The 13,649-nt window shown below is 38.7% G+C and overlaps 1 protein-coding gene across 2 annotated transcripts in view; it reads left to right on the top strand.

The window, feature by feature from the left end:
- SLC17A1 (solute carrier family 17 member 1) overlaps window positions 1–13,649 on the top strand; it is a 59,035-nt gene that overhangs the window by 43,226 nt on the left and 2,160 nt on the right. For both annotated transcript variants that reach the window (XM_005892223.2, XM_070360816.1), the window contains one exon: window positions 629–765. In XM_005892223.2, coding sequence (XP_005892285.2) covers window positions 629–763 — 135 coding nt within the window. In that variant the 3' untranslated portion in view covers window positions 764–765. The remainder of the gene's footprint in view (window positions 1–628; window positions 766–13,649) is intronic.

Here is a 13,649-nt window from a genome sequence, read left to right as displayed (position 1 = left end):
CATCAATATATTAAAATATGTACAACATCATAATTAAGTAGGCCCTTTTCTAAGAAAGTAAAGTGGCTCTATTTATTAATAAAATGTATTAATGAAACTGATCATATTAATAGGCTGAAATAGAAAATTTATCAACCATTTTCATAAATAAGGAAAGGGTATTTGATAAATCTATTCAAAAGCATTGCTGTGTTTGTAATTAATCACCAACTTATTCAAGCCTATAGCAACAAAAAGTGAAAAACAACTTTAAACAAATAAGGGGTGCTCTTATAAATTTTATAAATCTAAACTCTGGATTACAAGTCAGTAACAGATATGATACAGTCAAATATTTCCTAATGTACAAACATGTTTATGGGATATTTCGGAATATAAAACCATATGCATTCTTGGCTTTTAGCACTATATTCATGCAATTTTATACATGAAAAGTTATATGTACGTAGACACAAACCATAAGTCAAATGGTGATTATCTTTGTAGAGTGAAATTTAACTTTTTGTTCCTTATTAAAATGTTTTGCCATGTTTAAGTGACCTGCATCAAGCCTATATTAATTTTAATACTACATTTTAAATGTTACAAAACACAATAGTTTATAATTGTTTGCACTTTAATTCCTCAGGATGCAGAATCTCCCTGGCTTAAAATCTTCCTCCTGATGATAGCCAATAACATGATAAGCCTAATCTTCTACCTTATATTTGCTAAAGCAGAAGTTCAAGAATGGGCTAAAGAAAGACAAAACACCTATCTCTGAAGGTAAGAAGTGATTCAATTAAGGGCAGATTTTGAAACTCTGGATGCAGGATAGAAAGAAGCTAAATGGCCTCTAAGCAAACTGTGGTGTTGCTGACTGAGATGGGAAAAAATAAGGGGTGCAGGTTCAGGGGATTAGAGGGGGCCAAGTAAAGTCTGAAACTATTCGACACCTTGATGAAATGGCATGCAGCCCAGCGGCTGTACTGCTCTAGAATTTTTGAGAGATGTTGCGGCTAGAGATAGAAATTTGGGAGTATGGGCCTCTCTAACATTTAAAAGTGAGGAAGAGAGGTGGTTTCTTGAAAGGGGAACTGAGAAGGGCCTTTGATAAAGTAGGAAGGATGGTTGGAGAATGTGGTATCTCAGAAGAAAAGTGAAAAAGGTGGGAATGAGTATCCATGGCAAATGCTATCAAGGGGTCAAATTATGTAAGATTCTGAGAATTTATTAATGGGTTTGGCAAGAGGTACTTTAAAGATGATCCCAATTAGAATGGTTTTTCAAATAAATGATGGAGACAAAGGGTCCATTAAAGTTCAAAGGAGAATCTGATATTGTGCCTTTTTTCCTCTAAACTCCATCAGTGGTAAGTAAACAGTAGGAGAAATGTCCCTTTGTAGAATCAGTTTAGCTAATACATCAATGAGAATTGATAGATGTAGAATATCCCCATTTTACAAACCCCAGTGAATTAAGAGATCTAGGGTTGAGCATTAGGCTATTATCACAAAGAAAGAGAGAGATGTTTTGTACTTCCTGGTACAAGAACACACCAGCACCGAGGTCTTGCTAAAAAGATCAAAGTGAATGTGGTCAAACCTCTGGATACAGCTACTGTTTTGTAAAAAATACAGAGAACAGAGAATATGTTGAACTAAATCCTAAGGATATCATCAGCAAATCCAAACAGCTTTGTAAGTGTCTTAAACAAATGAATCATAAAAAAAAAGAAGAGTGATGGAGGGGGAATCTCTAGATTCAGAGACTTAAAAGACATACAATTTTTTTTAAAATTGGCAAAACTAAAGTCTATTAACATGTGTGGGTGATAAATCTATGAAACATCTGTGGATGATAAATCTATAAAGACATGCACAGAAGATGTTATACCAGTGTCAGGACAGTCATTACTTTTAGGGGGAGAGGTTGTGATGAGGATATACTACATGGAAAACTGCTGGGATCCTGGTGATAGTCTGCTTTTCATGTCCAAGGTCATGATTAAAAGAGTGTTGGGCTGAGACTTCAGGGTTCTCTATAGAGGGTATTATGCCATCTGCAAATCATGACAGTTTTACCTCTTCCCTTCCAATTTGAATACCTTTTATTTCTTTTTCTCATCTGATTGCTGTGGCTAAGGAAATGGAGACAGCAGAATAGACAGCCCTCTAAAGGAAAGCAGAGAAATGGCGTGGTACAGCAGGGAAATTTTATATGTTTGTTGTTTTAGAATTAGATGTAATAGTATATCAGCTGATGGTATAATCCAGTAGTAAGGTTTCACAATGTTGGAGAGAGAATGGAATGCACATGCAGAATTAAACCACTTGAATTACCTGGACATATTTATATACTATCTGAGACTCATGTTGAAGTGGTGGCTGAGGCCCTGTCCACAGGGAACCCAGAAAGCATGGCACACAGGAAACAGGTGTGCCCCTGTGGGCACTTGTGGTAGAGCTCTCCTTGGAGATGGTGAGCTTCTGCAAGGCACAGCCTAACTGCTTTACTCATTCAAAGTCGTCCCAGGTCTTCCCCAAGGTCTCCTCTTTCTCTCCCTGAAGAAACTATCATGACAGAGACTGGTAAAGGGGCTCTGGCCAGAATGCACATGTATACATCACAGATGAAGAGAGGCTTGTCTTCTGGTGCAGGACCCCTAGGCTGGGGAGCCCAATGTGGGGCTCAGAAACACTCCTTAGGGAAACCTCTGACTATAATTATTTTCCAATTTGTGGTTAGCCCACCTGCGGTGATGGGACTTGATTATATAGTGAGTCTGCCCCTCCTACGTATCTCATTTTGGTTCTTCTTTCTGCCTTTAGTTGTAGATCTTTTTCTGATAGGTTTCAGTCTTTCTCATAGATGATTATTCGGCAAGTAGTGATTTTGATGTGCTTGTAAGAGGAGGTAAGGTTTTTCTACTCCCACATCTTGGTTGATGTACAAGGTTTTCACTTAAGAGAGAAGTTGAGAGAAACTGAAAGAAAAGGAATCCACATTGGAAAAGGGTAAAATTACCATTATGAGTTGATGATACAATTGTTTACCTAGAAAATGTAACTGGGGCGGCTAGAAAACTACAGAAAAAATAAGTGCATGTAGTAAGTTTCCTGACTAACTTATTAATACAGAAATATTTTTTCATGTTGAATGGCAATAACTAGTTAGCAAATTTATTGAAAGGTATTTAGTTAGCAAAATTATTGAAATGATCCAAATGATGGTTGGAGGAAAATTTGATCATTATTAATCCAATATTAACTTGACTCAGCTTGCTAGCACCAAGAAATTTCCATAAATGGTGCACTCACAAAAATTCACCAAGATGCATTTATGCTCAAGATTGCTGATTAGAAATGGCAAAAATTTGGATCTGGAATTAAACATGTCTATCAGTGGCATCTTTGTTAATACATTTTGTAGGTGAATGGAATATAACTAGCAGTTGAAAAATATGGGATCTCATACAAATATTTTAATATAGGAATTACTGAGGTCATTGTTATGAATAAGCACATACAGCACTAGGATATATTTCATAGGCATTAGCAAAAGTTCCTCTTCTGTTTCCAAGGTACAGAGTGGGCACAGCTATGAAAACAATCACACTGCTCAGACCCTATAAATCTTACTTGTTTGCATATATTTGACGTATTAAATACTAAACGTTATAAGAGTTTTCCATTATGGTTATTTCTACTTATTTCTGTTTATGTCCAAGCAGTCATTATTGAATATTCTGAGATTATATTACAATTTCCAAAATACTTTGACAAGTTAATTTCAATTTTATAAAGCCTTTTCCATTTTATGATATTTACTCTTAACTGACTTTCTGATATTGATATTGCAACCTCAAATTTTGTACATTTGTGCTTGTTTTAGATTCCCGGGAACACTTTTTCATAGCCTTTAAATTCCACCTTTCTGAGTCATTTCATTTATATGTGTTTCGTAAAAGGATATATAGTTGGGTTCAATGATTTCACCCATTCCGAATGTTGTCTCCTATGTTAGCTGAGTTCCAACTGCATTCATTTCAATTAGAAATAGACTTCATTTTCTGTCATTTTATATTCTCTCTGTCCTCCTTTTCTTCCTGCTCCCTTGCCTGCCTCTACTAATTTGGAAGTTTTATGAAATATTGTAAGTTTGGGTTGTGTTTATACTCTAATTAAATCTTCTTTGAAAATGTGGTCATTTCCCCTTACCTTGCCATATTCTTTTTCTGCCTTCTTTCCCCTTCCAAAATATCTAACATACTCGACTTTTCTAATTACTTTTCCCTGGAGAGGATCTATTCTCCCAGAGATTGTAATTCCTCAAACAACAAATGTTGTGGATAGAATTTCTTCAATATTCCTGTTTACCTGGTCGCTGTTTCCATCTTCCCATCAGGCTGCTGCTGGAGAGCCAGGAGTTGAAATCTGCTTTTCAGACCCTAGGCAAGACCCTAAGACAGCTCAGGGAACGCAAGCCCTGGTAATGTGATAGTTCTGGAGACATTTTCCTCAGCCTTGCCTTCTGTTTTGACGTGCTACTGTTGTTTCTTTCCTCACCTACGTCTTAAGGGCTGTCAGCTTTAGGCAGTGTATGGGGGTTGTATCTCTGGAATCGGCAGTATTTCTCGGTCAAACTGACACACTGTTGCAAAGTTGGTCAATCTCCACTTCCCATCTTCATTTAAGAAACCGAGGGAAAAGAAGAAAGAGCTGAGTCACAGCCACGTGTTTCTCTTCCAACCCAGAAGCCACTGCTAAAGGGCATGGGATGCCACAATTGCAAGGGTCTATCTGGTTCCTAGATGCACTTCCTCCTGGTGGAAGGATATAGCAGCCCCAGGCCCTGGGCGTTACCCTCTCTTACTTCCAGAGGAATGCACCTACCTTTTCAGTCTGGTATACATCTGTGAGTTGATTTCCGATGTCACTTTTTCATTTGGTTCTCATTGTTTTGAATTTAGCAAATCTCCCTCATTGTTTTGAATTTAGCAAATAGTCTTTGTTATTTGGAGTATGATGTAGTTCTCCAGTCTTTACAATTTTTTGATTTTGCATCTTTGAGTGTATTTCAGTGGGTTCCAGATATAATAGTTGTGTAAAGGGACATACATTCTGCCTATGAAGTCCTTTAGAGCAAGGCTCTTAACTTTTTTGTGATGGGCCTCAATTCAGAATATAATGCAGAGAACTCCAAAGGAGAATGGTTATGTTGAAAGTCATCAAAGATATTTAAAAGCATGTTTATGATCATATATATGCTCCTTTATTAATTCATTAAATAATGAGAACTACAGGCCTAATAGAGCTACTATAATTTCAAAATAGTGTTGAGCAAAACAATGTATTTTGAGATATATTGAGATATTGAGATATTAATTACTGTAATATCATAAGAAAATATATGATTTCATATGGTATCAGTCATCAATACTGCTATTACTGTGGTTTGTTACATTCATAATAGATAGAAATGTTGAATTTCAACCAGAGGTTGGGGATATAAAGATGTAACTTTTTCTATAAAGTTCACAGATCTGAGATTAAAAGCCCCTGCTTTCTAATATTCAACCAGATAACAAATTTTTACAGCATTTTTATAAGTACTGAGAAGTCAGCTACATCATCAGGAGTTCTAATTCTAAAAGAGCTTTACATTGTGTTGTGTGTGGTGAGGTGTGTGTTTTGGGGGTGGAATGGGGAGAGAAGATGAATGATATATGTATTCTGAAAGTTAAGACAATTCCAGGTCCTAATTAATAGACCATATAAAACATGAAAGAGGGTAGCATGGCAGTGTCCAGGAAAGTTGCTTTAGCTAGAGGTCCAGGAGGTGACATTTGTGTTCAGTAATGAGAAGAGCCTCATGACAATCAGGGAAAAGAGTGCTTCAAGTATCAAAAATAAGCAAGGAAACAACCCAGAGGTGGGAGTGAACTGAGTCTGCCTAACAGGGAGAACAAGGATGTGATGGGGCTGGAATCTAGTGAGTGATAGGAAATGAGATTTGAAATTAGTTAAAAGCTAGATCCTGTAGTGCTTGCAGATCATGTGAAGGACTTGGTTTGAATTTAATTCTGTTTATAATTGAATCAATTAAATGCTTTTGAGGAGGGGAATGACTTGCCTGATTAATGCTTTATAGAGATCCTCTGGCTGCCTTCTAGGAAAAGGTCTCTAGGGAAACGAGTGGAGGCACGGAGACCAGATTGAGGCTGTTTCAGAAGTTCATTGCCAAAGATGCTGGTGGATGGAGGATGGTGGTGGATGGTGGACTAGGATGGAGGCAGAAGAAATGGTGAGAAGCAGTTAGATGCAGACTCCGGAGGCAGAGCTAAGCAGACATGGCAGGGAGATTATGGACTGCAGGAGAGAGAAGAATCTTAGGATGGGACCTAAATTTTGGCAGTAGCAACTAAATGAATCAGGAAGTATGTTACACAGAGCTCTCAGAATTTCATTCATGGTGTGTTGTCATACTTGTCTTTGCCACCTTACTGTTTTCCATCGTGGAGATACTGTTTAACTCTTCCACCAGCAATGTCTGAAGGTTCCAATTTTCTGCATCCTTGCATTTGTTGTTTCCTATTTTCTTTTTGTTTTACTATATTCATCTTACTGGGTTTGAAGTGGATTTGGTTTGCATTTTCCTAATGATTAATGGGGCTTCCCAGGTGGCTCACTGGTAAAGAATCTGCCTGCCAATCCAGGAGACCCAGGTTTGATCCCTGGGTTGGGAAGATCCCCTGGAGAAGGAAGTGGCAACCCACTCCAGTATTCTTGCCTGGGAAATCCCATGGACAGAGGGGTCTGGCAGGCTATAGTTCACGGAGTTGCAAAAGAGTTGGACTTCACTGACAACTAAACAGTGATTAATGATGGTGAGCATCTTTTCATTGCATTATCAGTCATTTTTATATCTTCTTTGAAAAAATATTTATTCAAGTCCTGCTCATGTTTCAACTGAATTGTCTTTTATTGTTGAGTTTATATATTCTAGATACTAGATCTTTATCAGATCTGTGATTTGCAAATAGTTTCTCCCATTCTGAGGCTGTTTTTTTGCTTTCTTGACAGTGTCCCTTGGCCACACAGAAGTTTTCAATATATAGGAAGTCCACTTTATCTATTTTTTCTTTTGCTGCTTATGCCTTTGATGTTATATATCTAAGAAGCCATTGCCAACTCTGAGGTGGTGAAGATTTATCTCTATGTTCCCTTCTAAGAATTGTATTGTTTTAGCTCTTCCATTTAGATCTGTGATCTATTTTGATCTATTTTAATTTTTGTAAATGATGTGAACCTAGGGATACAAATTCATTCTTTAGAATGTAGCTATCCAGTTGTCCCAAGACAATTTGTTAAAAGACTATTCTTTCCCCACTGAATGGTCTTGGCATCCTTGTCAAAAATTAGTTGATCATGGACACATTGGTTTATTTCTAGACTCTGAATTCTATTCCACTGGTCTATGTGTCTATCCTTATGCTAGTACAACTCTTGTCTTGATTACTTTTGCTTTGTGGAGAGTTTTGAAGTGTGAGTCCTCCAACTTTATTCTTCTTTTTAAAGATTGTTTTGGCTATTCTGGATCCCTTGCAATTCTGTATCCATTTTGGAATCACTTTGTCAGTTTCCACAGAGACAGTGCTGGAATTCTGATAGAAATTGCATTAAATCTGTGGATCAGTTTGAGGAGTTTTTCCATTTTACCAGTATTGAAGTTTTCCAATCCATAAACATCAATTTTTTTTATTCATTTAAATCTTCTCTCATTTCTTTCAACAAAATTTTTTACTTTTTGAGTATAAATCTTACATTTCTTTTGCTAAATTTATTCCTAAATGTATTCTTTTTATGCTACTGTAAATGAAATTAGTTTTAATTTTTGGATTGTTTGTTGCAAGCCTGTAGAAACATGACTGTTTTATGTGTATTGATCTTGTACCCCAAAACTTTGCTGAACTCATTTATTAGTTCAAACAGTTTAGTGATTCCTTACAATTTCTATATAGAGGATTACGCCATCTGTGAATATAGTCTGATTTCTTCTCTTATAACTTAGATGCCTTTTATTTCTTTTTTAAATGATTTTATTTATTTATTTTTAGCTGTGCTGGGTCTTCGTTGCTACATGAGCTTTTCTGTAGTTGTGGTTAGTGGGGGCTACTCTCTGGCTGTGTCGTACGGGCTTCTCATAGTGGCTCTTGTGGTACAGCATGGGCTCTAGGGTGCTCAGGCTTCAGCAGTTGCGGCTCCCAGACTCTAGAACAGCGTTGTATCACACAGGCGTAATTGCTCCATGACATGTGGGATCTTCCCTGATCAGGGATAAAACCTGTGTCTCCTTCACTGGCAGGCCGATTCTTTACCACTGCCTTCTAAAGGAAGACCCTGCCTTTTATTTCATTTTCTTGCCTACATGCCCTGTCTAGAACCTAATAGGTTCTAATAGGGTATTGAATAGAAGTGGCAAGAGTGGATGCTTTTGTCTTGTTCTTGATCTTAGGGGGAAAACATACGTTTTAAAATTTTTTCTCAGCCTTTCTCCAACTCCATGCTCACAAGGTTTTTACTTTTATCTAATCCTAAATGGTCTTAGAACCATATGGATTTTTTAAAAAGCATATCCTGAATAATATCCGTAAGGTACCCTAACACCTCACTTGGAATTGTATAGCTATTGTACATGGCCATCTATAGCTAGTCTTCAATATAACATTGTTATACACCCTCTTAGAGAATTAGCCACCATACATTTGGCCAAATATAGGCCATCCCAGAAAAGAGAAAACAAGAGAAACCTTTATTTCTTCCAATGGACTATGGGCACTTAAAGGAGTGACATTTTGGTGAGGGATACAAACTTTTTTCTCAGTCATAGGTGAAATACCTGTGTTACATAGCATTTTCCCTGCTGTGGGAAAAATGCATCAAGATTGCCTACCTTAAAGAAATATTTATATTCAGCTAACATGTAGAAACACATGTGGGGTACTTACTGAGCATTATTAGGCAGAGTAACTGTTTCTACTGGGAAACCCAGAAAATGTCTACTTGTATGAATGGCCATGTTTCAAGTGTGCCTTCCTCATGTTGCCCAGAGAGGCTCCCTGATTGATACCCAAAGCAAGCACCTTGGCCACTTTCCTTTTTTGGGTTTTGGAAAACATTACAGCAGATGAATTAATCTGGACACCTGCTAGCCAGATGAAACTGAGTTTCCGTCCAGTTTTCCGGACAGCACTGTTGCAGTTGCCACAGGTTTTGGTAGCTTGCTCTTTGAAAGGACTGGGATGTTTCTGAGTGGGACCAGTGTGTGTGGTTGGTGGAGGGTCAAAGAAGTTTCATTGTCATTTTCTTTGTAATAATATTAGTTACAGAGAATGGGAATTTGGTCAAATACAAAAAGTGTGCCTTGTGAATGCTATGGATAAAATGTGTTCTTATTAGGGAGGGAAGCAATATTAGACTACCTGCATCCCAGACCCCAAGAGTGTGCAGTGTCTTTGTTTTCAAGTTACAGCATAGGTCTAGAGCAGATGGTGAGTGACTTCATACCACATGCCTGGACCTAGCAAGATATTGACATGGAAACTTGTGAGAGTAGGGACAAGGAAGGAGGACAAAACTGCACCATTTTTAAGTCAAGAGGAGAGAGTGTAACAAATACCTAGGATAACCTGTAATTCGGACAAAGCAAACAACTTGAAAAAATATACTAAGCGGGACTATTCCTTCAAACTGTTATATAAAACTTTCTTATATCCACTGGATATCAGAACTTAGCAGTGACATTGTGTGTGCTTTTTGCTTTCTCTACACAACTTAGTGTAAAACAGAGTATTTAGAGAGCCTGAGACTAAACTCCTTATTGTAGGGGAGAGGGACCAGCACCTGAGTTGGAACTGAGGGTCATCAACTTCCAGTCACCAACCCAAGGAGGAAGATGGCATGGAGATTCCAAGGAAGCCAGTCCCCACCCCCACCTCCTGCCACCATGCACACGCTGTGGCCATCTCTTTTGTCCATGTATTGTTTATAACACATCTAAAATTTAAACTCAGATTTATTTGTCTTCTACTCTGCATTAATTGCTTTATAAAAGATAGTGAAATAAACCAAAAACAAGCACAAGAAGATAAGATTTTATTCTAAGACTTTGTGAAAGAGCTTTTCCACAATTTGTAGCTCTTACTCCTCCATGTCCTAGATGTATGGGCTACTGGAAAATTGAAGAAAATTTCTGTACTTAAGGACAGCCTTAAAGTAAGGGACAAAACTATTAGGCTGGCCAAAAAGTTTGTCCAGTGTTAAGTAAAAATAAAAGACACTTTTTTTTTTTCATTTTCACCAAGAACTTTATTGAATAACGTATTGAATGAACAAACCCTTTTGCCAACCCAATATAAGTCAGGCCCAGGGAGAAATCACTTGTTTTCAGAAGCAACTAAAAGTGACAGATTAGAAAGAAATAAAAGGGCCTAGAGAAGGAAAAGAGGTGAATAAAGGCAGACACGGTTGGCTCATAAATAAACAAGAAACTCTGTGCCCTGATGGCAAACATCTTCACCATCACCGATGAGAGCCTGGAGTTGACTGTGTGGTAGCTATGGAATGGAGCAGACCTAGTCTCTCAATATCTTAATATCAGATGAGATAAGGAAGAGTCCACGGGTATAAGTGATTCTGTTTTGTAAAACAAAGGGAGTTAAAGAAAAATTGGATCAAAATAGGATCCTTTTTTCCCCTTCATTTCTTTCCTAACTTATGTCTCATATCACCCCAAAGCCATTTCATTGTTGACTCATATAGGGATTCAACAAGTATTTTATACACACACACACACACACACATGCACGCACAAGTTTATTAGCACTTACTGTGTACAAGATGCTAATATCTTCTGTGTTAAAGATATTACAAAATAGTGTATGTCATGGTTCCTAAACCGTAAAAATTTACAGTCATACTAGGCAGAGGGAACTGTCATAAATGAAGCAGCTGTGGAATACTGTGTTACACTGGCATCACTCTGTGGGAGGTGATCACTTTGCCTGGCTACCTGCAGGGTGTGTCACTACTTTTTGGTCCTCTTGTCCGACAAAAGCACTTTAGACCTTTCTCTTTCCCCTTCCAAATAGGAGGCAACGTAGAATAAAACCACTTGGTGGGCCTTCCCAGCTCCCTCCTGCCACCAGTCTTTTCTTATTTTATACCATATTTCTCTCCATCCACCTTCTGTATCAATTAACTATTGTTCTTCAGATCCTAGCAAAAAATTGAAACTTTGTTATGGGGGCCCTTCCTCATCTTCAGATGCATGCATATGCCTTTATCATTCACTCTCATAGCCTGGTATACCTCTCATGATTTCATTCCACAGACATCGCACATTCATTTGAGTGGTATTTTGATTCAAAGTCATCCACCCTCCTGAGCAGTTGAAGCTATATCTGGTTTTGATCTCTGCCATTGCTCCATGTTATGTGTTGATGAATATTTATTTAGTGTTCATGTTGCCCACATGAGGGATTAATGAAAGCAGATATACCACATACACTGTCCAGATATTTGGGATGGAGTCAAGCCAGCACAGGAATTGTACTCATTTTTGGAAGACATGTTAACAGGTGAATATTAAATGAGGCCCTCCGAAGGCAGGTAGAATTCCAGCATAGGAGCAGAGCAAGGACATCAGAGACAGGAGTGGCGGCATGAACAGGTGTTTGAAGGAATAGGGGAGAAACTGGACAATGTTTGTTCGCCAAGATTCAAGGGATCTGCATGGTGCTGCAAGCACCATGTGAGGCAGAGGTCATGATGGCCAGAAAGAGGGAAAGAGCTGACCCTGGAGAGCACCCCAGCACTGGAGTATTAAGAGGAGTTTCTGATTCCAAAGCTAGCCTCCATAGAAAGCAAGTTGTCTGAAATAGTTGAAGTCTACTACCCCACCTCATTCATTGCAGGTATGTTTCTTAAAATGATTCAGTCATTTTTAAAAAACTTTTTGTTTTGTATTGGAGTATACCTGATTAACAATGTTATGATATTTATAGGTGCACAGCAAAGTGACAGTCATGTATGTGTGTGTGTGTGTGTGAGAGAGAGAGAGAGAGAGAGTGAGTGTGTGGGTGCATGCTCAGTCGAGTCTGATTTTTTGTGGCCCAATGGCCTGTAGCTCACTAGGCTCCTCTGTCCATGGGATTTTCTAGGCCAGAATACTGGAGTAGCTTGCCATTTCCTACTCCAGGGGATCCTCTTAATCCTGGGATCGAACCTGCATCTCTTGCATCTCCTGCATTGGTAGGCAGATTCTTTACCACTGCACCACCTGGGAGTATCCTAAAATGGATTCAGTCTTTAATGTCCATTCTGCTTTGACACTTTTCACCTGGGCATCCTATCCAGGCCAAGCCTCAGAATGTCCCTGTATCCCTCCTAACTTAATCCCCTGCTCTGTCTTCCTGGTCCAGGACTTTGGATGTATATACTGTGGCTTCCATTGTTTGGGGATTTCTTTTGATAGTAGTGCTCAGGATTCATCTTCTGGATGTTTGGATACAAGTCCTATTGTGATTCTCAGTCTTCACTCCCCATGGTTCTGGCGTCCTCTTTTGCTTTGGTAAGAAATTGTCCTCTAGCCTCTCTAGCTTATATCTGGATAACTAAAGAAAAATTGTTTCTCTGTTTACAACACTGTCACAGCAAATGTGGGGTTTCCACACCAAGCAGTTCTCCAGTTCTCTGTGGACACCAAGCTCCTACCTAATTCAATTTTGATAACGGCTGCTCAGACACCAATCAAAATAGTGGGTGCCCAAGGTACCCAGACTTCTGTTTATTTTCAGAACTCAGGGTCCCCATGGCCCCTCCTCAAATTTGATAATTTGCTAGACTGACTCCCAGAACTCAGGAAAATTGTTTACCTACTGTTAGTGGTTTATATACTAAAGGATGCATCTGAGGAATAGTCAAACAGAAAAGATGCATAGGGCAAGCTCTGTGGGAAGGGATGCAGGGCTTGCATGCCCTCTCTGGGTGCACCACTCCCAGAACCTCTGTGTGTTTACCATCCCAGAAATCCTCAGAACCCCACTGTTAGGGTTTTTACAGAGATTTTTATTGTGTAGGCATAATTGATTAATTCACTGGCCTTTGATGAATAACTAAATCTCGAGCCCCTCTCCCCTCCCCAGATGTGGGATGGCACAGCTGAAAGTTCCAACCTTCTAATCAAGTCTTGGTCTTTTGGCAACCAACCCCCATCCTGAAGCTATCTAGAGCCCCCAGCCCCCAGTCATCTCATTTGTATACCACAAAGACACCTTGGTCACTCCAGAGTTAGCGAGAATCTTAGAAGCTCTTCTGTCTGGAACCAAGGACTAAGACCAAATATTATAATAAAAGATTCTCCTCTCTTCCCTATCACTCAAGAAATTAACAAGGGTTTTAGGAACTCTGTGCCATTTTAAGAAATATGTATTTCGTCTCTACCAAATATGTTGCAATAACAGTGAAAAGAGTGGAGAACACATAGAAATTCAGACACACCTATGCTATCAGGAGCTTAGAGTTAAATAACTAACCTTCCCCTCACCATCCCTTGTAAAATCTCCAGGTAGCATTTTCAGTATGACATAGTATATCAGAGAAGATACA

The sequence above is a fragment of the Bos mutus genome, chromosome 23 (assembly GCF_027580195.1).
Source record: "Bos mutus isolate GX-2022 chromosome 23, NWIPB_WYAK_1.1, whole genome shotgun sequence".
In the NCBI taxonomy this organism is placed as follows: Eukaryota; Metazoa; Chordata; class Mammalia; order Artiodactyla; family Bovidae; genus Bos; species Bos mutus.
This window is presented reverse-complemented; position numbering and strand designations above follow the sequence as displayed.